General features: G+C 33.6%; 1 protein-coding gene across 3 annotated transcripts in view; it reads left to right on the top strand.

Annotated features, from left to right (window-relative positions):
- Ir25a (ionotropic receptor 25a) overlaps window positions 1-22,790 on the top strand; it is a 38,989-nt gene extending 16,199 nt beyond the window's left edge. For all 3 annotated transcript variants that reach the window (XM_076515945.1, XM_076515944.1, XM_076515946.1), the window contains 11 exons: window positions 241-414; window positions 5,336-5,458; window positions 6,001-6,114; window positions 9,192-9,389; window positions 9,751-9,950; window positions 12,445-12,584; window positions 14,015-14,264; window positions 15,055-15,254; window positions 17,441-17,573; window positions 18,733-18,860; window positions 20,398-22,790. In XM_076515945.1, the coding sequence (XP_076372060.1) occupies window positions 241-414; window positions 5,336-5,458; window positions 6,001-6,114; window positions 9,192-9,389; window positions 9,751-9,950; window positions 12,445-12,584; window positions 14,015-14,264; window positions 15,055-15,254; window positions 17,441-17,573; window positions 18,733-18,860; window positions 20,398-20,543 (1,806 nt within the window). In that variant the 3' untranslated portion in view covers window positions 20,544-22,790. The remainder of the gene's footprint in view (window positions 1-240; window positions 415-5,335; window positions 5,459-6,000; window positions 6,115-9,191; window positions 9,390-9,750; window positions 9,951-12,444; window positions 12,585-14,014; window positions 14,265-15,054; window positions 15,255-17,440; window positions 17,574-18,732; window positions 18,861-20,397) is intronic.
- Window positions 22,791-26,537: the final 3,747 nt, after the last annotated feature.

Genomic DNA, 26,537 nt, shown 5'->3' on the forward strand with positions numbered 1-26,537 from the left:
TCTATCACACACGCCCCTCTGATCTTATAAAACAAATATGAAAATACACTAAACACATTGTGTAAATGCTCAATAATCAGTATGTACGTTTTACACGCACACAATACAGACAGCAAAATATGAGAGCCCCCCATATAATACACAGGGTAAGCTCCACTAATTACTTGCTAAATGTATTCAACCTGGGTTGAAGAAAGTTGAAGACTGTAATTCTTAGTAAAATACTGTTCAACTCTCCAGGTGGACACAGCTTTTTACTACGATTTGACAGAAATGACCCTACGAGCAGTTGCTGACCGACTAAAGAGCTCCAAATGGCCAGAGACATTAAGCTACCCAAAATGCGGCGAAGTCATGAACAGTAAGCAACTGGAAGAAAGAGAGAAGATCGACCTCTCCGCTGCCTTACAACAGGTTATTCAGTCACTTTGTACAATTTTAATTTTTCCCGTCAGGTTTTTTAAAGAAATAAGACCTTTTTTTATTTGATCACCACATAACTGATTTTAAAAAATTCAGTATACTAAGTTTAATAAGGTAAAGTTCAAAAAATGAATTTTAAGAGACGTTGAAATGAGTTCACTAATTAGTACTACACAGTAAATAAGACAAAAATGGAACAAAATGAAAGAGGATAAAATTAAAGGAACAAGAGATTTGTTGCAAAAAAAATTAAAACCTTGTTGTTGAAAATGTGTTCCTTAAACGTCAATTTTAGCCATTTTAAATGCTTAGAGAGTCCTGTTTTGGATATAGCTAGTGTTAATTGTAAAACAAATACTTTCGAAAAATACCTTCAAAATATTTTTTCTTCAAACAAAAGCGCGGTGCAAAATAGATGCCCCTGTGAAAATGTTTTCTTTGCGTTGCTTATCTGTAACACGGTAAAACCACACTATCTGCCTTTGTTCCACATGTTTAAATTATTTCTTGTTGAAACTTTGTAGAAAGGACGGCAACTGCCTGTTGTGGAGACGCAAGTGCAGAGGGCGACGTTTTGAAAGTCTTTCGAAATGTCGTCCTCTACACTTATGTCTCCAAAACTGCCAGTTGTCGTCCATTCTACAAAGCTTCATCATGAATACTCTGCCTAAACAATTTATCAAAGAGTATTTCTGTTTGTTTGTTTTCATAGAACAAAGTTACAAGATGGGCTATATTTGTATTCTGTCCACCATGGAGATTTAAATCAAAATTTAAGAGTTACAAGCCCATAAAGTTACCGCTGACCCGGATGGTAGCCCTCAAACTATCTGATGTTCAATAGTAAAAGCATGAGTGGTGTGTTATGCAGAACCATAAAGATAACTGTTTTAAACAACATGCTATGAATAACGATAATCGTAAATCTCCCAAATCGAAAGGAACGGACGTGCAACTTACCTTTGTTTCTTTATTTATAATAAACTACCATCAAACGTGTCTATCTATTACGAAGGGTGGCTGTCATCAAAGCATTTTTTTTCTTGTTTTATTAAATAAAACGAATTTATTTTCGTTAACGTGTATCAAGTTGTTGTCCAGATTTTGTCTTCATCTGTTGTTCAAGTTAGGCTTTTGAAGTAAATCCAATAGTTCCTTTTGTTATTTATTATTATATCAGATTATATCTACGTAAGAAGGAAAGAAAAACACGTAATAAGTATTTTTCATTATTTATCCTAACTATGATTAAAACACTTTGATATTTGAAACAACAAAGATTTTGTTAAAACCCCAAGGTTTTAGTTAACTCCAACTCCTAGTTATCGAATACGTAATACAAAATGCCCCATATACAAGGAAAGCACAAGTAATTTGGTTCGAACTTAGAAGCTAAACAGCATGCAGTTTGCACACAACTGTCCAGAATCAACTTCTAATAAGTTTCATCAATGATAGTAAAGCCACGTGAACGTACCTCATGATTAACCCATTCACCCTGGGTTACTCAAAGTTCAAAGAGCTACATTCCACATTTGATTAACCTACTTTATTGTCAATGTGTGTGAATACATTCAGCATCATAATGTTGACAGTAAATCCAAGTTTAGTATTAATTAAAATTTAAACCTTAATTTTATCAGAAAATATTTTAAATATTTTCGATATCCCCAACTATGAGAACTGTGATATTTTTATCTGTATCATTCCTGTTCTCAAATTTTTATCACCTCTCCGAGAAGTAATAAATATAATTTATATTACTCATTATAATGTTTTAATCGTTCAGGCAAACCCTAATTTACATAACCTTCAATATAATTTAGTTACACGTCAATAAAACATAAAATTAGAACCGTCTTGTCACATTCTCTCTTGAAGAACTTGTCAACAGTTCTCTCTCACAGTTAAGATTACGTTATTTAAAGCCAACTGCAATCCAAGTTTTTCTCTACTAAATGATCTATTATATTACGCTGTTGTTTGTGCAATTCAATTTTATTATCGCGGAAAACACGACAACGACTTTATTTGAATTTTAAACGGCTTTTGTCGCATAGTTAGAAAGCCAGAAAAATTGTGACAGTTACAGAGCATTATTTCCTTTTCGTATGTTATTAATCTATGTTCTTTGATGCATTCTTCAGTGAACAGAAATTATTAACACAGTAACATAAAGAATGGTGTATATCTCATTGACAGGTGAGAGTAAAGAAAAACAGACTAGGATAAATACTATATTTCTTATTTTTAATATGTATTTTTATTCGTTATTATAAAAGTAACTAAAATGTTAAGGCTAAAAACTTTTTAGGTTAGCTAAAGTAAAATAATAATAATATTTTTATGAGGTACACTCGCGAGGAGTCCGTACATTATGTAACTGGATATCATAATGTGGGTTGCACGTTCGCCACGTGACTTGCAATTTATGTGATGTTAATAATAGTTATATATAGTTCAAAGGATAACAGAACAATAAGATTTAAGTATAATTAGATGTATAATTTTATAAACTTTAAGATACTTTAGATAAACAGTTGCGATTTTCTTTACAATTTGCAGTTATTCCAGAAAGAAAATAGGGACAATTTATAATTATTTCCTAATTTTTTATGGTAGTTACGAGATCGGTCAAACCAACCGACCACATATAGAGTTAGGATAAAGAAAATAAGAGAGAAAATAAAAAGTGTTTTTGAAAAAAAGACTTGGTATTTATTTAGTAGGTTTTAGAGGTTATGCAAAAATATTTGAAAACTTTCAAATTAAGAAGAGTATTTTTAATCTTATCACAAAAATTACTTTTCGTTGAACATTAACATGCCATTTTCCACTTGCAGAAAGTAAATATGTAGTGTACATTGTTAACAAAGTTTTAAATTGACACTAAAGTGTTTTCTTTCTATTTTTCTAGCTTATTACATTTTACCTATGAGACCCTTAAAAATCTCTCTGGGACTCATGAAAAAAGTTGAGAGTCTGGGATCTCTCACTGTGGGACTCTGGTGATAATCGTAAATTGGTTTATCGGTATTTTTCTATTTCTGGCAAAGTTACTAAATCTAATTATCATCCTTCTTAATTTTGTACTACTGATCATAGGGATGGGACTGACTGTCACACTTATAACGCACCGACAGCTTAAAGTACGGGAATATATTGTAGTAATTCACAGATTCGAATCGGACTCGCTAGTTTTGTAGTCCAGATCTCCAACATATATCTTAGGCTATTTGCAGCCATCCGTAATTTTTAGCTACTGGGATTGGCTATCATACTTATCACGAACTCATAACCTATTTAAAGTGAGAGAATATTCTGTCATATTATAAGGATTTAAATCCGGCTCGCCAGTTCAGAAATTCAAAACTCTAGCGCATGACCAACCCTCACTCTTTCAGTTTTCATCACTTTTATAAATATATCAAATAAGATATCCGAAGCAGCTCATTCATATTACAACTGTTCCCACGCTGCACCTGCAATAGATACAACAAAGACAACCCAATATGCAGCTAAGCAACAACAAACAAACAAACAAAAAACCTTGGGCAACAACTTACTCTCCTGATTCAGTTTGTTCTGACAGAAACAAACAAAACTATTTAAAAGTTATTAAACGAACTCTGAGTTTTAGTGTTATAAGCCCCCAAGCTTACAGTTGAACCACTAGGGAACAGTATATTTGCAATTTTGTTAAATAAACTTTGCACGTCTTCTTCATCTGGTGATCTGTAATGAAACATACAGCACGTGTTTCATTTTCACTCTCACATAAGACTGTCTCGGGAATGTATAGGTTTGGTTTGGTTTGAATTTCGCGCAAAGCTACACGAGGGCTATCTGCACTAGCCGTCCCTAATTTAGCAGTGTAAGACTAGAGGGAAACCAGCTAATCATCACCACTCTCCACCAACTCTTGGGCTACTCTTTTACCAATAAATAGTGGGATTGACCGTCATATTATAACGCCCCCACGGCTGAAAAAGCGAACATGTTTGGTGTGACGGGGATCCGAACCCGCGACTCTCAGATTTTGAGTCGAGTACCTTAACCACCCGGCCAAGCCGGGCCAAAATTTAAATTTCCATGCTTGAAATATTTAAGATATGATTAAACAGAAACTTCAATACATTTAACCTTCGAATCTACGCTAAAGATATACGACGAGCATGTATAACAACTATCGTCTATTATGCTATCTCCCCTTTATTGCCAGCTGCTTTTTTAACACTACTGACAGTCGATAACACATTACAATACGGGTTTCGTTTATTATGACACATTATAATACGGGTTTCTTTTATTATGACACATTATAATACGGGTTTCGTTTATTATGACACATTACAATACGAGTTTCTTTTATTATGATACATTCCAATACGGGTTTCTTTTATTATGACATATTACAATACAGATTTCTTTTATCATGACACATTACAATACGGGTTTCTTTTATTATGACACATTACAATAGGGGTTTCTTTTATTATGACACATTACAATACGAGTTTCTTTTATTATGACACATTACAATACGGGTTTCTTTTATTATGACACATTACAATAGAGGTTTCTTTTATCATGACACATTAAAATACGGGTTTCTTTTATTATGACACATTACAATTCGGGTTTCTTTTATTATGACACATTACAATACGGGTTTCTTTTATTATGATACATTACAATACGGGTTTCTTTTAGTATGACACATTAAATTGGTGTTTCTTTTATTACTACATATTTTTACGAGGCGTTCCTCACTGATTCTTATTCAGAATTACTTACGATCTGAGAATAGTAAAAAAAAATCCTATATTCATTTTTTTCATTCGTGATAAATTGCATAAATTAGTCATTGTCTCCTGAAATACCATGTATATATTATTGATTATGGTTTCAGGAATCTTTTGATGGTGCTTATGGTAGATTTGTCATCAATCAGAACGGAAAGAACTACCAGGAACTGAAACTACTCTTTGAAACCATTAAAATTGAGAATGACAAGGCTCCCGAAAGAAATAAAGTAAAGTTATTACAAAGCTTGATCAATATCTTATCTCTCTTTCATTAATAGAGTGCAAAAGAAACTGTTATCTTTTTTAATTTATAAAATATTTTATAGCTGTCAACAGAAAGCGGCAGTTTAGTTGTTGTTTTTCTATTTATTATGCGTGTTTAATACCGATGTTTGATTTACAAACTTTTAGTAAGTCAAAGGTCAAAGTATCAATGGAGAGTACTGGTAAATTAATTGCGAAAAGAATTTTTTACGCAAAATATACTTCGTTTTACGAATTCTTTGTTAAAAGAAAATAATTCTGTAATTACTCACTGTTAAAAAAGTAGGTCTCTTCTAACTGATTGTTAAAAGACAATAGGTCTCTACTTACTGGCTGATAAAACAAAATAAGTCTCTTCTAAATGATTGTTAAAATAAAATAGGCCTCTTCTAACTGACCGTTAAATGCCAATAGGTCTCTATTTACTCACTGTAAAAATAAGTCTCTTCAAACTTATTGTAAAAAGAAAATGGTTCTCTCTTAACTTATATTTTGCTAATTACAGCTTGCAACTTGGACTTACGGCAAACCCTCGGGAATCGTAATGGAAGCTAACATTCCACCAGCAGTTCTTGATGTGTACAGTGCTGTGACAGTTTACCGGGTGACAACAGTTGTGGTGAGTGCAACTTATCTTCATTCAAGTGACAACTGTGTGTTTTCTAGTTTTAAAGTAACACTTTTTTTTTTTTGTCTCTCTCTTATTGGCCTTATTGTATCATGCTGGAAAAACACTTTTTCATATAGCAAATTACATTTTCTGGATCTACTCTAGCCATGTAGTTAGGTTCAAGGTTGCGTATCGTGGGTCCTAGATTCGAGACACAATGCCTCTAAACATAAGGGCACGTTATGAAAGTAAGAGTCAATATCGTAATTCGACTTGAAAATAAGACAAAGTCTAAGTGACTCTGAGTGTTGCTGACCGATTGTCTTCTCTGTGGTCATTAGTTTATGCTGTTTTTGTTTGAAATTAATCACAAAGCTACACAGTGGGTTATCTGTGCTCTACCCACCAGGGATATCGAAACCCAGTTTCTAGCATTGTAAGTCCGCAGACATACTGCTAAGACACTGAGAGGGGCAGTAGCTTATGACATGCGCTTACGTACCTTTGATTTAAAAATACCAAATTTATTTCACATCACATTTGCAGAAAATTCATTAAAATAAACGTCCACTCGAAATAGTCTAGTTTTAATTTTCTAACCTCATGACCTTTGGATTCTTTTGAATGCAATAAAAAAACTGACAAAGGTTTCCGACAATCGAGTTTATTTTATGCAGAAGAAACGAGCGAACGGACGACACGAACCGACTACACATTCAAAAACTGTTAATAAAACAGTACATTGATGAAAACAAAACACTGGGTCTACGGTCATGTGTACATTTATATATTACTGATTGGATGCAAAATTAAATTATTTCAAAATTTATTAGGATAATTTAAATTCTCAGCGCCATCTGTTGACCATTATGTGTTGTAAATCGACTAATAATTTTTTGATGTCAGTTTTTCTATTTAATACGTTATAGGCAGCGATAACAAGTTTACTTCACTCATACGCTCAACTACGGCTCATAACAAAGAAAAATATATATGTAAAAACGGCTCGTTTGGGTTGAAACAATTTTTCACGTAGAGGAGCGAACAACGTTTCGACCTTTTTCGGTCATCGTCAGGTTCACAAAAAAGAAAGAGGTAACTGATCGATAGCTGACCAGATGTTTGAAAGAGGTTATGTAACTAAGTGTCGGAATGTAGAGGGCGAGCTTAGATATTTGAATATATAATTTTATATTATTTGTTTTATTATTATTATATTATTTTAAATATAGGTATAAAAGTGTTCCTTTGTAGTGGTTTATTTTAGGCTTGAGTTGTTGTATACGTAAGGCTTCTGTTTGTTTATGTTTGTTTCCTTATTTAGCATTTGAGTGTTTTCTATGGTTATGTTGTGTTTATTTGACTTGCAGTATTCGAAAATGTGTGAAGGTGACTTTTTGTGTTCTTTCAATCTGGTTTCCATATTTCTACTTGTTTCTCCAGTATAGAAGTCGTGGCAGTTATCACATTGTATTTTATAAATAATGTTGGTGCGGTGTTTTTCAGTGTAGTTTTTGCATAGTATAGACCTTAGATTTGTGACTGGTTTTTAAATAAATTTAGTATTAACTGGAATGTCATATTTTGTTACTAGTTTTTGCCAAATGTTGGTTATTTGTCTGCTGATGTCGGGAATATATGGTATGCAGCAGTATATGGTTTCGTGATTTTTTTATTCGTGAGATATATTTACTTTTGTTGATTGATTTTGCCTTACAGATTCACGGTTTTAAATGTTAGATAGAAATAACCGTGGTTGGCAAAACAAAAATAGTCCATTGTGACGTTTAGAGCTTCACAACAACTAAACCAACCTAGAGCTGCAGTGACAATGAATTTTAACTCTTATTACAAACAATAATACTCCAAGAGTTTCTAGTGGGTTATACTGACTAGGTGTCCTCTCTCTCTTGTATACCGGTTCCAAGGTAGAGTGACCTATGATCAAATATCCTTTAAGTAGTTCTGTACGAAATTCTGAAATAACCGAAAACGATGATATTTTCTCCAATCTAAGGAAAGAACAGATTAATTCGAAAGATTCTAGCAAGTTCTTTAAAAAGACATTCCACAACGGAATAATCGATTTCGACGGCCCTACATCTGTCTGTGACCTGTATCGTACTTTAGGTCTCATAGACATGGGACAATCAGTTGAAGTTGACCTCTTCCCCCACTTCCCGGTAGGTAATAACTGGTTTCCCGCCCTACATTTAAGTTTGTTTTTTCGGTTTGAATTTCCTGCAAAGATACTCAAGGACTATCTATACTTCTCTTTCCTAAAAGTGATAAACTAGATCAGGCTACTCCTCACTTAAAAATAGTAAAACTGACCATTACATTATAACGCATACACAGCTGAAAGGAGAAACATGTTCAGAAAGAGGTTTCGACCACGAGTCGATCGCCCAAAACAATAAGACCATACCTAGGCCTAAACGCTTTCTAAACTTAAATTGATAGCCTAATCATATTACAGAAGTATTCAAACGTGGCCTTTACCAAACGTGGCCCTGAAATCTGCTGTGTCTATCGAGTGGGATCAAGCCCCTGATTTTAGCATTGTAAATCGAAAACTTACTGAGGGACAAGCATTTAGGTAAGACCACTAATCACAATTTGCAGGATTTGATTCTTACTCTTACAACACGCGCACACACACACACATATGGGTTTAACGCGTGGAGCGTGAAGTTCTTTGTGGTGAAGTCATGCGAACCATGGATCCTCGAATGCACTTTTCGGCATACTAATTAGTAGGCTACACCTGACCTCCAAAATATGTATTTTGATTGTTGTTTCAATTATTTTTTGGGGTCTGGATTGGCTTATTAGTTACTGTGCTGAGCTTCGTATAGGCAAGTCCAAGGTTCGAACCACGATATTTCGCTTAGTGGCTGACTTACCTCTCTCTGATCAGTAATTTTAAATTAAACACGAAAGGTTATGTCAAAGCCTTAAAGTAACCGATCTTGTCATTTAGTCCCGGTATCGCATATTTCGCCCTCTGGTGGAATGTATCCATACTAACAAATAGTCACGAACAGTTACTCTCTTTCTTCAACGATTTCTATTCTATTTTTCAGCAACCTCCTTTTGTAATGAAACGAGAATATGCTGACGGAAGATCTCCTAAATACTACGGATATTGTATTGATCTAATCGACGAAATCAAAGAGATTCTCAAGTTTGACTACATCATTAGCGAAGCTCCGGACAAAATGTTTGGGGCCATGAACGAAAAGAACGAATGGAACGGAATGATAAAGGAGTTAATAGACCAGGTACGTGTGTCAATCGATACGCAACTAAGAACTTTCAAACACACTAATTTGGCGTATTTATCCACTACGTCCAGTTTATGATGTTATGGTCAAGTTAAATTATTTAATTATCTCTCATCCAATCTATAATGGAATCTATTGTTAGAAGTTTTACATATAACACAGGTCGACCTTTTTCCCCTCAATTAAAACAAAATTGTTTAGTTATTTGAAAAACAAAACGTGTAAGATCTTCCACTGAAAATGCTGGTAAAAAAAAAAAAACACATCAGAAAGTTCTAGAATGTATACATTTGATTTTATATTCTGTACAATTTACGTCTATCCGGATTATAGTCTACACCAATCCTGTTTACTGTAGAAAGCGGACATTGCTCTGGCTCCTCTGTCTGTGATGGCCGAAAGAGAGACAGTGGTCGACTTCACTGTGCCTTATTATGATCTGGTGGGCATTTCTATTCTAATGAAAAAACCCCAAGTTCCATCTTCGCTCTTCAAGTTCTTGACTGTATTAGAAACGAACGTCTGGGGTTGTATTTTGGCTGCCTATTTTTTCACAAGGTGGGGTAAACGTTATTTATATACTACTTTCACTCTGTCGGTGTCCGTTAATCGTTTCTTACAGTAAATTATTTAACACGACGTTGTGTAGTTGAGTAGATACTTTGTATTGTATCATGTGCTTTTTCTGTCTATATGATGAACCACTTCAATGATGTCGTGTAAAATTAAGATTTCACATAGTTAAGAGTGGAGATAGTAAAATAATAACAACAACAGACTTTTATAGTGTAATATGTATCCAGTGGGATCGAAACACGTAGCTAAAGATGCTCACCCTTATTCTTGAAGTGACGTTATAATGTGACGATTATATGATAAAGAGTAGCTCAAGACCTATCAGTTGGCTATGTTGACCAGTTGCCTTCCCTCCAGTCTATCATTTCGAAATTAAGGATGGCTAGAGAGGATAGCCGTTGAGTGCCTTGGCATCAAATTTGGAGAATACATAAAACACGTAGCACCGCAAATTAGAAAGAAGTCTAAGGGCCGCGGGTTCGAATCTCCGTCATACCAAACATACTCGCCCTTTCATTTGTGGGGGCGTTATAATGTTCGGTCAATCCTACTATTCGTTGGTAATAGAGTAGCCCAAGAGTTTGCGGTGGGTGGTGACGACTATCTGTCTTACCTCTAGTCTTACACTGCTAAATTAGGGGCGGCTAGCGCAGATATTCCTCGTGTAGCCTTGCGCGAAATTCAAAAAACAAACAAACAAACAATGAAACATAAATACTTTTCAAACAAGCATTCAGTCAACAAATACCCTTCACTCACACAAACCAAAACCATCGCAAACGGTGACCACAAATACATAAAGTAACCCATTAAGAAAAGCAGTCAAAAACACATTTACCAACATAGGTAAAATATCAAAATATCTTTTTCCCCATCGCGCCAAACATGCTCGCCCTTTCAGCCGTGGGGGCGTTATAATGTGATTGTCAATCCCACTATTCGTTGGTAAAAGAGTAGCCCAAGAGTTGTCGGTGGGTGGTGATGACTAGCTGCCTTCCCTCTAGTCTTACACTATAAAATTAGGTACGGTTAGCACAGATAGCCCTCGAGTAGCTTTGTGCGAAATTCAAAAAACAAACAAACAAACAAATAAAACATCTTTCACCTATAATTACATACATAAGCCAAACATTAATGGGTTCTTTCCTCACCAGTTCAATGGAACAGTTTCCAGATATAATACCAAACAAGTCTCACAACATCAACTACATAGAATTACGTTTGTGATATATTAGTTTATAGGAAAATGACGTCAGCCAGTGAACAGTTCGTGGCCAATCTAATTAAACATGATGAACAGCACTGAATGCTCTAAGTTTGATATTCATGGACACGATCCTCAAGAGAAATAAATGTTATTATTATTTGTGTGTTGATCTCGTATTGTATATTGACATTGTATGTCAGTTAAAATAGGCAAGGCGAAAAGAAAAGGTCTAGATTGTACCTGAACCTCTCAGGTCATGCGCTGTTACTGAAAACCCGATTCAGATAGACCTAGCGTACGGCAATAAAGGTTTCCCTTCGCCTTCTTCAACAAGCGACTTAACGGGGACTTCAGCGTGTGGAATACCGTAAAAAACCCGTTTCAATCTCCAACTGCTCGAAATACGTTACTGTTGAACATTTTTGTCAAGAAATGAGTATATCACGGAACAGAACTAGTTTCTGGTATAATTAAGTAACGATAACTGGTTTACCTCAAATAGAGAACTGAGTATATCACGGAACAGAACTAGTTTCTGGTATAATTAAGTAACGATAACTGGTTTACCTCAAATAGAGAACTGAGTATATCACGGAACAGAACTAGTTTCTGGTATAATTAAGTAACGATAACTGGTTTACCTCAAATAGAGAACTGAGTATATCACGGAACAGAACTAGTTTCGTATAATTAAGTAACGATAACTGGTTTACTTCAAATAGAGAACTGAGTATATCACGGAACAGAACTAGTTTCTGGTATAATTAAGTAACGATAACTGGTTTACCTCAAATAGAGAACTGGGCAAAACACGGAACAGAACTACCATAATTTAGTAATGATAAGTAGTTTCAGTGAAACTTTGAGAGTACGGAAAACTGCCAAATCTCTCTTCACAATTTTGCCAAATAAACTAGTACAAAATGGCGCTTTAACAAAAAATATCATTACATCTGTAATACAAAAAAGCAAAAATATAAATATATATAAAGATGAGCTTGTATGAATAGCTTTTCCAACACATGCTACACATTGATCAGAAATGAAAATTAACACTGAACAAATAAAATTAGATAAATACACTGTTTTATCTGTTGCTTACCTTTCTGTTATCGACGTTTTCGGCCGTAATCCTCACGTTAAAAGAGTAACTAAAACGAAGCCAGATTGTCACCATAGGGCGTTTTCTATTAGGTTTTTCGAACTTCTTTATACTATTGTGTTAGGCTGATACAGATTAGTCTCCTTACCTTCTACGTTTTCTTCCAGTTTACTGATGTACCTGTTTGACAGACTAAGTCCCTACAGCTTCCACAACAATTCGGAGAAGTACAAAAACGATGATGAAAAACGGGACTTCAACATCAAGGAGTGCATGTGGTTCTGCATGACGTCGCTGACCCCACAAGGTTATGTTGTGTTCTTTACATAACTAGTTCCGTAAAAACGTAGGTACTTCATTTAGCTAGTTCTGTAACAAAACAGATGGTTTACATAGCTAGTTCTACAGAAAAGTAACTGCTTTACATACATGGTTCCGTAAAAAGTAGGTACTTTATATAGCTAGTTCCGCGAAAGAATAGGCATATTGTATACATTGTGCCGTTAAAAAATAGGTACTTCACACAACTATTTAAACCACAGGTATGAACAATAGATACTGTGATACTGTTTCCTTTGTCTGGTGATACCAACCAATAATGTAGAAAGTTAGTGGTATTTTTTATATAACTATATAAACCAATAGCGTATCTAGTTATACTATTGTTTATATAACAATATCAACCAATAGTGTATATAGTTATAGCATTGTTTATATAACTATATCAAAAACTCGTGTAAATAGTTAGTAATATTGTTAAAATAACTGTATTAACCAATAGTGTATATAGTTATAGCATTGTTTATATAACTATATCAAACAACAATGTAGATAATTAGTAATATTGTTTATATAACTATATCAAAAACTTGTGTAGATAGTTAGTAATATTGTTAAAATAACTGTATCAACCAATAGTGTATATAGTTATAGCATTGTTTATATAACTATATCAAACAACAATGTAGATAGTTAGTAGCATTGTTTATATAACTATATCAAAAACTCGTGTAAATAGTTAGTAATATTGTTAAAATAACTGTATCAACCAATAGTGTATATAGTTATAGCATTGTTTATATAACTATATCAAACAACAATGTAGATAATTAGTAGTATTGTTTATATAACTATATCAACTATATAACTATATTAGTCTACTATTTTAATAACTGCAAACACTGAAGTTCGGTATGTTTCATATAATAAAATTTAATTATGAACACTGTTTTGTAGTTTAAAAATGTATATCTCATCCCATAACTCACACAACTCACTCAATATATATTCAAGTCCGGCATGGCTAGGTGATTAGGGCTCTCAACTCGTAATCCGATGGTCGCGAGTTCGAATCCCCGTGCCACCAAACATGCTCGCCCTTTCAGCGGTGGGGGCATTATAATGTGTGTTGAATCCCACTATTCGTTGGTAAAAGAGTAATCCAAGAGTTGGCAGTGATAGCTTCCTTCCCTCTAGTTTTACACTGATAAATTAAGGATGGCTGGTGCAGATGGTTCTCCTGTAGCTTTGCGTGAAATTGAAAACAAATCAAACCTCTTATTTTTAAATTACGAGTTGTTTTTGATCTCGCTAAGGTTAAAACTACGAAATATATCAAACGGATAAAAATTTCTGATTAAAAACGGGGAATAAAGCATTAATACTGGAAAACGTTTGTTTTTTATATCACTTTTACAATAACAAAAATTTATTTCTTACAAATATTTCTATTTATAGGAGGAGGCGAGGCTCCACGAAATCTCTCTGGTAGACTAGTTGCAGCCACCTGGTGGCTGTTTGGCTTCATCATCATTGCTTCGTATACTGCGAACTTGGCTGCGTTTTTAACGGTTTCTCGTTTAGATTCTCCCATTGAGAGTCTGGACGATCTGGCTAAGCAGTACAAGATAAAATACGCCCCCCAGAAAGGTACTTCTTCTATGACGTACTTCGAAAGAATGGCGCATATTGAGGAAAAATTCTACGAGTGAGTATCGCAGTCTTCGTCTTTGTTTAACTGAAACAGAATGGATCGAACTTAGAATTTTAACACTGCAAACCCTTGCGCTTATCGCATAATAAAAACAAAACAAACTAAATTTATGAATGTTAAGTACCAGTTACTGGTAGTGAATTGCGTGATAATTAACAGCGATTTTTAGAACAATAACGAAGCACTCATATCCATGCTTGTAATTATCATACTTATAAGGTGTAAGGAATGAATCAGTTTGTCTTACTAGTTAAATTACACGAAGTTACGAACGAGTCTATTTGGCCTTACTAGGTGACGAGAATTGTTTTTGTCTTTCATGTGTAGATGTCACCATCAGTCGAACACAGAATCATACATATATTTTTTATAAAGATACAGATATATTGCTTTAAACCCAATAGATGGCACTACCATCTAAAGTTAACGCAACAAAGCAACATTAACTCACTAAAACGATTAAAATAATTATTAACTACAGAAAATTACTTTTATGTTGAGCAACGTCAAAGAAAAAAGTACAGTATACATGCTTAATGGGTATGCTTAATAGTTTATTTGTTAAGCAGTATTTTCATGATGAACAAACAAAGATGAAATAGGCTCAGTTCGGGGCGACACTGGTGGTGAGAGACGACATTTCTAAAAGTTTCTGAAAAGGGAAAGTTTTAGAAACGTCTTCCTTACCTTTTCGGTTGTATCTTTCTTTTCCAGATTAGTACTCCAAGAATTTCGGTTTATCTTTTGTCTTAAAGGATAATCATTTTATCTCCTCTCTCTCAAGGATTTGGAAGAATATGTCCCTAAACGACGACCTCAATGACACCGAACGGGCTAAATTAGCTGTCTGGGATTATCCTGTCAGTGACAAGTACACCAAGATCTGGTGGACAATGCAAGAGACCGAGATGCCAACGTCGTTTAAATCAGGAGTTCGTAGAGTGAAAGAATCTCAGGGTTCGCAAGAGGGATTCGCATTTATAGGTTGGTGATTCGTTAAAAATTCACATTTATAAATTGGTTATTCGCGTTTATAGGTTGGTGATTCGTTAAGAATTTGCGTTTATAGGTTGATTATTTGCGTTTATAGGCTGGTTATTCGTTAATAATTTGCGTTTATATGTAGGTGATTTAATACCACTAAGATAGTTCGTTACTAAGAATGTATTATAGTATTATACATCGGTCCCAGGGCCTAGAAACAGCGTATTTCACCTAACGGTTCAAGAACCGCATCTTGCCCAATGAACCTAAAATAGTGCATTTCAGATGACGGCACAAGGACTGCATCTGGCCCAAGAAACTTGAAATAATGCATTTTAGCTGGAGGCCCAATAAACACATCTTGCTTAATGATAGAATTACATTCATCTTACGACATTATTAGGGAACAAATGCTTATAATAAGTCGATAAGCACTGATTTATAACAATAATAATCATTATAACCACAGTTAAGTGACTTATTTTGCATGTTTTGACAGAACATTGGTCCGCCTATTTCATTGGAAACTTATTACTGTTTTTGGCATAATGTGGTTCTTACTCAAGTATCACATGTTTATGCATTAAAAATACAAAATTGCCACTGTAGTAAGGCATTTATACAATAAATTACGGCCATCCAGAATCTCTTGTCCAAGAGTCTACTCGTCCATAAAATACTGGGTCACTTTCCCTTAAACCATCACGAGTAAGAGATCACATTTGCATTGTAAGTTTAAAAACAAATCAAAACAGATTTGTTGTTGTTTGTAATTAAGCATAAAGCTACACAATGAGCTATCTGTGCTATGCCTACCACGGGTATCGAAACCAGGATTCTAGTTGTGTAAGTTCGAAGACAAACCGCTGTGCCACTGGGGAAACAAAACAGAAACATCGAAGATAAGATAGATATATATAAAAGCTATACTTTTGTGCAGAACTACTCGAGACCTATTTCCGTGCTAGGTTAGATTAGGTTTAGGTTATGTTAGGTCAGGTCACGTTAGGGTTAGGTAATGCCCTGATTACCGGTCGATTGCCTGTCGTCTTTATTCATGGTTTTTTTGTACTGAGTTTGGTAACAGCTTGGATATAATATCAGTTTGTTTATTTGTTTTGTTGAATTTCTCGCAAAGCTACAAGAGGACAATCTGCGCTAGCAGTCCCTAATTTAGTAGTTTAAGACTAGAGAGAAGGCAGATAGTCATCACCACCCACCGCCAACTCTTGGGCTACTCTTTTATCAACGAATAGTGGGATTGACCATAACATTATAATGCTCTCACGGTTGAAAGGGCAAGCATGTTTGATGCGACGTAGATTCGAATTCGCAACCCTCAGATTACGAGTTGAGCACCCTAATCACCTGGCCAAAATATTACTACATAATATGATGAAATAAGTGAATCATTTCGGAAGTGAAAGGTATAAATAAAAAAAAAACTCGTAAATTTCACAGTCACAGAAAACGTGTATTTTAGCTACAAGAGCGTAGTATGGTTGTTATGAATTTCCCAATGTCGACCACTACGCTATCAAGAAGGTTTTCTACTTTTCATACGTAAAAATTCAATGAAACTCAGTCAGACTAAACTGGATCACTTAGAGACATATCTTTTATAACTTACTTTGGTTGTTACTTGTTTGTTTTAATTCAAATCTAACCACAAGAAGTCAACTGCATTTATTTCCATTACTGGCGTGACCTGGTAGTTATGGAGCTCGACTCGCATCCTCGTTCTATCACCCGTGGTGGTGTTATTATGTTTCGATCATTCCTACTATTCGCTGGAAAACGAGTAGCCTAGGAGTCGCGACTAACTGCATTACTTCTAGTCTTTCATTCCTAAATTAGGAATGGCTAATGGAGATATTCCTCGAATAGCTTTGGGCGAACAAGCCAATAGTCCCTCCTCCCTCACACATACAAATACAACTACGATTTTTTCAAGTTCGTAAAACTTCTCGAAGATCTTGGTTTCATAGTTTATGTGACTTTTTGTTTCTCAGAATAAGAACATAATTTAATCGGTAATTTGCAAAGTTATAAATACATTTTAACACGGACCGGAATCTTAAAACATTTCTGTAATTTGGAAATGATTAATTTGAACATGAACTGATTGTTTAAAACTATCATAATAACCTAAATGAACGAACTATAAGACTTTTGTTTCTCTTTAGCTGACTCCACGCAAGTGAAATACGCCACAATGACAAACTGTGACTTAGAAGAAATTGGAAATGAATTCAGCCGTAAACCTCTGGCTCTCGCAGTTCAACAAGGTTCACCTTTGAAAGACCAGCTGTCTAGTGCGTAAGTTCATAATTGCACTGCAATACGCAGTGATAATGCACGTGGTAAGAACACCAGTAAAAAAATATCTCCCTAGATGTCAGCACTATAGAATATTTTAATTTCTCCCTAGATGTCAACACTATAGAATATTTCAATTTCTTTCTAGATGTCCGCACTATAGAATATTTTCAATTTCTCCCTAGATGTCAGCACTATAGAATATTTTCAATTTCTCCCTAGATGTCAGCACAATAGAATATTTTTAGTTTCCTCATAGGTGCCAGCACTACCGAAAATTTTCAGTTTTCCCAAGATGAGTATTGGTGAATCATTTGAATTACAGGTTTTTGTATAAGCATATCCATTTAACTGTTAGCTTTAAATTAAAGTATTTTTACTTTATTTTAAAAATATATTGAATGAAGTTTCACTTTTCTTCAGTTTTGTAAGCCCACTGTATAAATAAAATAAACCCCCTTTCAAAAACTATGGCAAGTTTTGTGTTGGGAGACGGATTAGGAAATTCAAGTGTCGAGCCGCGGTTAGTAATTGATGACGCGTATTTTTTAGCTGTTGGGTGTTATAATTGTTACGGTAAAATCTGTTATTAATGGTCCCAAATAGGCAGGGTATGTCGTTGATTGGTTGCCATCTTAACTCTCTGATCAGTAGATTTATGTCTGTGACGTGTTCATTTCGCCCGTATGCCTAATATCGATACCAAATAAAACTAAACACTCCGATTAATTCGAAATAACTAGTACTTGATACTATACAGCAATATGGACGTTTGTACATAGCAGTTATTCGAGCAGTATTCGCAACTCGGCATGTAAATGGTTAACTTACAATGGCAATTAATAAGGATAAAAAATACACTGTATTATTGTTTTTTAATTAAGCACAAAGTATCACAAAGAATCATCAGTGCTCTGTCCACCATGGGCATCGAAACCTTGTTTCTAGTAGTGTAAGTCCACAGACATACCACTTTGCTTCTGGGGGGCTACACTATACTACTAAAAGATCTTACAAACGGTATATACAATAGAATCTATGAGAACATTATTAATTTTTATCTTTTAAGGTGAAAGTCTTGTAAAAAAAATGGCCTAGAAACACGTGTTAGTCATTGCATGTGTGTGTTTTTATCTTGAACTCTATTCTTATCTCCAAGGATTCTAAAATTGCTCAACCAGAGGAAATTGGAAGGTTTAAAGGAAAAATGGTGGAACAAGAACACAGAACGTGTGACTTGTGAGGACAGTGACCGACAAAGTGATGGTATCAGTATTGAAAATATAGGTATGTGTGGAAAATCAATGTATTCAACAGTGACATATGTGAGAAAAAGTTCCTCTCGGTATATTAACATAATAATTAGACAAATAAAAAAGCAACACATTTAATTCATACAGTTAACATAATTACATACATGAACAATTAAGTAACAAGTAGGCCTTATAAAGTTAACTTCTGTAATAATCAAAACCTAAGAAAACTAAACAAAGAAAGTGTTTCTTTCTTTCTTTGTTGTAAGTACAAGTCTAAACAACGAGCTATCTGTGCTGTACTAACGAGAGGTATCGAAACCTAGTTTTCAGTATTATAAGCCTTCGGGTTTACGGATGAGACACTGGGGAGAGTTTTCTGAAAGTTCATTTCCTAACTTTCTAATTTATAAAAACGAACGTGGTGTATCGCATTTCGTGCTGTGACGTAGAAGCAATATGTCAGCCAAAGTCGTATTCGTTACACGTAAGACATACTGTCTCTAAATATAAATATTTCAAATTGCATCAATCCGTATTTGCAATAATTTCGTAATGTGTGCTTAAACACCCTTTAAATACCGAGAAAAAATGTGTGTATTCTTCATATAGCAAAGCCACATCAAGCTCTTTACTGAATCCACTGAGAGGAATCGAACCCCTAATTTCAGCGTTGTAAATCCGTGAACTTTCCCTAACTAACTGTCTAAGCAAATTACATTTCATAATGTATTATAATTATTTATGATAATAGTGTGTTAGTTTGAATTGTATAAAAGCTGCTTGATTGGGAATTGTTCAAATGGTAGAAAACTCATCTGCTATGCAAGAGATCTCGGGTTTGTTACCCAGCCGAATAAATTTCCATAAGAAAACAGGCAGTCTGAAGGAAAATATGGTAGTTAGTTATCAAACAGTATCATGTTATCAGAAACTCAGTTGCTAAAACACACGAGTTGCGAATAAGAGGTTTTGGGTTCAATACTGTGTGAAAAAAAAAAAAGGCTTAATTCATTGGGTAACATTCCAACAGCTGCATAAGAAATATCTATCATCGTTCTCTATAATTTTAAACAGATCAGATCGACTATAGAGGGCAGGTAAGTAGGCAATAGCATCCACTGCAAAATCTTCTTTTTGGAAGGTTCGATATGATTTATGGCAGTTATGGCCCCAGTTTGCAAAATAAATTTTTGTCATAAAGAAACAAAGAAGGAACTGAGAATTTATTAATTTTATTACGATATTACTTCTGCATTATTTAATAAAAATTAATTACTTACATATTTAGTAGAGATAAATAAATTATTTTATAATTTAGGCATGTATATAAATTCTCTTGGCGTAAGCGAGTTTTTATTTGGTAGTTTTGGGCCCAAAGTTACACAGTGGTCTTAATTCACTTTGTTCACTGCAGGGAATCGAACCATGGATTTTAATATTTTAATTGATAATTGGGAAGGTAAAAGTAAATCGTTAAGTCGTATAGAAGGTATGAAAATATCGATACAATACAAATGGATAATACGAACATTAATAACCTTTCATCAAAATATTTATAATATTCACAGGTGGCGTATTTATTGTCATCTTCATCGGAGTGGTGTTGGCTTGCATTACCCTAGCGATAGAATACTGGTACTACAAACAGAAGCGGATGAACACTAAGGTGGTGGCTATCAAACAATATCCAGGAAAAGAAACGAAGAAATATTAGGCTTAACATATAAGCGTGAGATTAGGAAGTGAAAGAATAAATAAACGGAAAGAGAAAAAGATATAAACATACTGCAGCCCTGTTATTCAGAATGTTATAAAACTTAAGTATTAAAAACAATATCTTAGCATTTTGTCTTAAATTATAGTTTATCACGTGTCCAGCGTAGGAAAAAAATAATAAATTTTTAATGTAACTTTTAACGAACTACAAGTTCACGCCTTATACGTTGAAGATTGTGTGTTATTTGTTTCTTAAACCATATAAATAGACAAAAAAATATTAATTTAAATGATTTACGAATGTCACAGAGTTAAAATTAACCATGTAATTATTTCTTCTATTCTCAAAATTACTTGTTTTTTTGAATGTCACCGATTTAAAACTTATCTTATAGCCCTTTAAAAGATAGTTATTTGACCAAAACATTTTTTCTCGTATTTCGTGAGTAATCGTTCTAAATGGCGCTTCTTATAATTTGAATACTTAACATAAAACAAAAAGGCAACCAGTCAGCAGTTACTGGCATGTGACTAACCGTTACAGTTTACCACTAAGAACTAATTTAGTCCTTGGCAATGGCTTTTAAATCGTTAGATAATAAAACACATACTTTACATCCAGTAGGGGTAACACGTGAAAGACTTGGCATGTCAAAATCCCCGTGTTCTTAGCGTTTACGTCTTTCGCTGCCATTTGTTCGGACACACTAAACCTTTATCTAAGCCTAAAAAAAGTATGATTATAGTCTCAAGGTGAGTTTCGAGTGTTATACTACTGTAAAGAAAGGGATTTTAATGAAAGTATGGAAATTTAATACTTTTACGTTTTATATAAATAATGATATATTTAAACGAGTTTGTTTTTATTGTGTATCTAAAAATAGTCTCGGTAATAAGTGTGTTCCCTATAAACATGGTACTGGGAGAGTTGATTATCTCTAAACAGGGTCCCGGAAAAGTTGTTGTACACATGGCAGTGAAAGAGTTATTTCGATTCGGTTCCAGTTAGAAACTGTTGTTAGTTTTTCCAGACAGTTCCAGAATGAGCTGTTACTAATGTAAATAGTTTTTTAATTAATTGATTAATAATATTTTAATTTGCATTTATGTAAACTTTTGAATGCCAACAAATGTTTGGCTCGTGAGCACATACAGGTTTTCCGTTTTATTATGCAATATAAATTACATCTCAAGGAATATGTGCAAGACACACGCATAGTCAAATCGGTGTGTAACGTGAAAAACGATTATTTCATATTCAAAACAAAAACTAAACTATTTTTTAAGTAGAGGGGCGTCTGTAAGATTTTCTTCTTGTTGACACAATGCTACACAATAGGCTATCCTTGCTGTGCTCACCACATATATGGAAACCCCATTTTTAGATATATAAGCCTTCATTTTTTTAACTTGGGGGAAACATAATTATTTTCAATATTGTTTCTGTTAGCACGTCTATCGAAGTGGAGTGCGTTGTCCAGATAAAGCAGTAGCCTATATGGAACACATTAGGGTGAGACTAAATAAACGAAATTAGCTAAAAAACGCACAAGCGTTCAAAATGTTGTCTCTAAGACGTACACAATTAACACATAGTCACACAAAGAATAAAAGTCGTTATTTTTTATTAATTGTAAATATTTTTCACGCTCCTCGAAATGTAATAAATGCAACAAATCACTGGTTTTTGTAAGCTTAGTAATATCGTTTAGGCTTAAAAAACTTTTAAAATTGTGATACATAAATATAGATGTCTCTGCCTACAACACAAAAGTTTGACAAAAAAACATTTGAAGCAATGCGATATTTTAAAATATTAAATAACAACATGGATTAAATGTCAACGCTATTATGTTTTCAACTATTCAACAACTAATGACTTTTCAAGTTAAAACATTTTTCCTGCAACGTAATTTTGTAAAATTTGTTTGTTTTGCTAAAATGGCAGAATTTTTTTTTCTAAGACTGTATGGTACGTTTTTCTGTAAGGTTCCACCAGGTAATATCTTTATTGAATGCATTTTTAAAATAATATTGTAAAGGTTAAATTTCTACATTATCTCGCAGAACTTTGTCGTAATAGAAAACAATAATAAATATACACATATACATAGCATTATTGTTGTATCTTGCAATTGTACGTAGATTATTGTATTATTATTATACCATAGAAATATTCACTAATAGTTGTATTTGTTTTTCGTCATTTAAATTCTACTTAATAAATTAAATTCATAGAGTTTTACAATATCTGAATGTTCAAACACTGAATAAAATGGGCATAAGGAACTTGTTGAAAATAAGTAATCAGGAAACCTGATAAATATTAGTGATAAAATTAGAAACACAAAGCGATAAATAACCAGCAAACCTGAAAAATATTCGTCACAAATTAGAAACAGAAAATAACTAACCAGGACAAATATTCGTTACAGAACTGGTAACACAAACCATACAAAAATCCAACAAATAATTAAAAGCATAAATAATAAATAACAAGAAAAACTAGCATTCATTAGAAAATTAGACACATAATAAATTTTAACCAGAAAAACAGGTAAATATTCATTAGAACTAGAAACACACAAGAAAAACTAGGAAAATAGATCTTCATTCTTTATATAATTATAAACAGAAAGAGCTGTTTAGAATAACTACAGTAATTTTTAAATTTTCAAACTTAAAAAGATGGGTATTTTAATTACAATCATTTGAAACTTCCTGGTCATGCTTTAGAATATGTAAATGCGTTTAAAAAATTAAAATAAACAGAAGTTTTTTTTAACAAATATTTTAACAATAACGTCAATTAATACAATCAAATATATTAAATCTAAAGCTTTATATTCAAGGAATATCTAATCTTATCAAACAAAGTTTAATAGAACTTTAATTTATTCTACTATTAGTTGTTGAAAGTGTTCACAAAATTAACTATATTTTAATTTTTAATTTAATTTCTCTTTACTCTGTTTCATTTACTGAAACACGTCTGTCTTCATCTTCAAACGATTATAAAGAATAAGAGGAAAAATTTGGTATGACTTATTACGATCTTTGATTAAAATTTAAAAAATAAAAGATTTTTATCTGATAACAATACATTATCGAAACCCTTCACAAAGTTGTTGATTTTTAAATTTTTCAAATAATTTAAAATTTAAAAACAAAGTTTATGTTTAGTTTTCTTAAAAACAAGTTTTTAATTAATATAAGCTATCACTGTATTTTGAAGGAAAAATATAAGTTTTTGGAGAAGGAATATACTTAACAGACCTTTTTTTTTTCTCGATATAAATTGATGTTTTTCCTGGTTAATTCGTGATATATTTATCATGCAAACGCAAACTAACGTGGCAGGGGTTTAGTTTAGAGAGAGAGAAATCAGAAGAGTTCTCTCTCCAACTGGGGTGTTCAGGAACGTTGTGGTTCCTCTTCGTCCCCTTTCGTGAATTGTTATTAGGAATAAGTTGTTTGTTGTTGTTTTTTTAATTAATTATTATTATTATTTTTAACTCTTTGGGTGGAGGATGTCTCTCTAAATGTTGTCTTGGGTGGAGGCAAAGGCAGCATCGGAAAGAAAGGCCGAGACCTGTCCCGAAAGGAAGAAGTCAAGCAAATGTCAACATGAATAGAATTCAGATCAAATCAAATCAAACGGCGCGATTCAGGGTCTGGCAATAAAGTTGCCTGGGCTGGGATCTAAAAATCCAATGCCTAAGTTTTTGTTGTTGGGGGAAACGGGTGTGCCCCGAGAAAACCCACTTTCACAGGACAGGCGCCGAAAGTTTTGCCTGTCGTGTGCCCGGTATCTGAAAAAAAAAAAAAAGGAATACATGTTAATGACATGGGTTTATTTATTTCTTTGTTCAGTAATTTGTGATTCTTGAAATATGTTGTAAGGTGAAATGTATTTTGTTGGTGCACTGGATAATTTGTGTAGTGATGCTGTTAGTTTGTTTCTATTTTCTGCTTTTAGATAATATTTAAGTGATATTTCTGTTATTCTATCTCTTATTGTTGGTAAATTGCTAATTTGATGTATATAATTTGTTGGCGTGAATGATGGTAGACTGAATGCAGATTTTAATATTCTGTTCTGTTGAACTTGGATTTTTTGGAGTGTGTTGTTTGACATATTGTATGTTACTTGGCATCCGTACTCTATTAGTGGACGGATGTAAGCCTTGTATATTTGTATAATGGTGTTTGGTTTCATATTTATCATGAATTTTAGACAACGTTTATATGGTTTTGTTGTAATATAATACTTAATCCACCCCTTTTATGTAAATAGATATGTTTTTTAGCCAGTAGCTTTTCACAAAAAGTATTAAAAGCTCTTGTTTCTTATTAATTATTATAATACCTTATATTATCTACTAAATAATATTTTAATCTATGGTATTATCTACTGAATAATTCTTTCATCCCTTATATCACTTACTAATTAGGTAATCCGCTAATCCCTTCCATTATCTGCTTATTAGTACCTTAATACCTCATATTATTTGCTTATTAGTAACTTATCCCTTCCATTATCTGCTTATTAGTACCTTAATACCTCATATTATTTGCTTATTAGTAACTTATCCCTTGTATTATCTACTTATTGGTACCTTAATCCCTTGTGTTATCTACTAAGTAGTTCTTTAATTTCAATTTTATGAACTTAGTAACACTAAAATCCATTACATAATATACTTACTAATATTTAACCCCTCTTATTCTCTACTTACTAATACTTAAATCATTTATATAAATTTACTTATTAATAATTTAATCCCTTATATTATTTACTTAATATTGCTTTAATCTCTTATAGTATTTATTTAATAACACTTGAATCTGTTATCCACTTCGATAGAACTATAACTAGAGGTTTGATTTGACAACTACGAGAAGAAACGTTTGTTTTTTTCCAACAAACTAATTAACCAGGCTATGTGTTGTGTCCAGCACAGGAATCGAACTCAAATTTTAGTGTCGTAAGTCTACGACTGTGCCGACGGAGGACGAGAAAAGAATCAGTTTATATATTTATTATTATTAAACACAAAGTTACTCGTTGGGCTATCTGCACTCTGCCCACCACAAGTATTGAAACTAGATTTGTAACGTCGTAAGTCTGCAGGGTTATCGCTAAGCCTCTGGAGCGTAATGGAAAAAGACTCTCAATCATCATTAAATACAAAGAACAGACATTTCATTCGATGTAGTATAAACAATTAATTAACTCTTTCAAAACGATGTCGGTCTATATGCCCGACTATGTGACCTCTCTGCACGCATTCAAAGTATTTTAATGTAGTAAACGATTACTTATTTTAGAAAGTCAGAGTACGTCAATTTCAACTGCTTCCGTTACCTATTTCAAAGGGAAAATACCTATTGAAGAACATCCTGTTTCAGTTAACAATAAAATTAGTTATGTGTTATGTAACCAAAACAACAGTTTACCCTTCTTTCAGATTTGGTTTCCTTTTCGTACATTTACTATGTCAGCAACTCAGTTTCTCTATTCTCACTGAATTTCCACTCTGCAGACTTACAATGCTGGAAACAGGGTTTCCATATCTGTAATGAGGAATTCACAGATAGCCCCCTGTGCAGCTTTGGTCTTAATTACAAACAAACATCTTACTTAATCGGGAGCTGGACACAAATGGTCTTTCTCAAACAACTGACCAACAATTATCCTGTCTAAATAACTCATACACAAACAATTGCAATATTTATACAAATATACACGGGGGCTTTTAATTCTCGCAAAATCAACGCAAGTTATCCAAATCAGTTGACCGAGTAAATATTGGTTAGTATCCAAGGGTTTCTATGTTTCATTCATGAGAAATAACCCTCAATTTTGAATTTTTGGTTTGGTTTGAATTCGATGCAAAGCCAGATGTGGACCATCTGCGAAAGCCGTCCTTAATTCAGCAGACGAGAGGGAAGGCAACTAGTCATAACTACATTCCGCCGACTCTTGGGT

The sequence above is a fragment of the Tachypleus tridentatus genome, chromosome 7 (assembly GCF_004210375.1).
Source record: "Tachypleus tridentatus isolate NWPU-2018 chromosome 7, ASM421037v1, whole genome shotgun sequence".
Classification (NCBI taxonomy): Eukaryota; Metazoa; Arthropoda; class Merostomata; order Xiphosura; family Limulidae; genus Tachypleus; species Tachypleus tridentatus.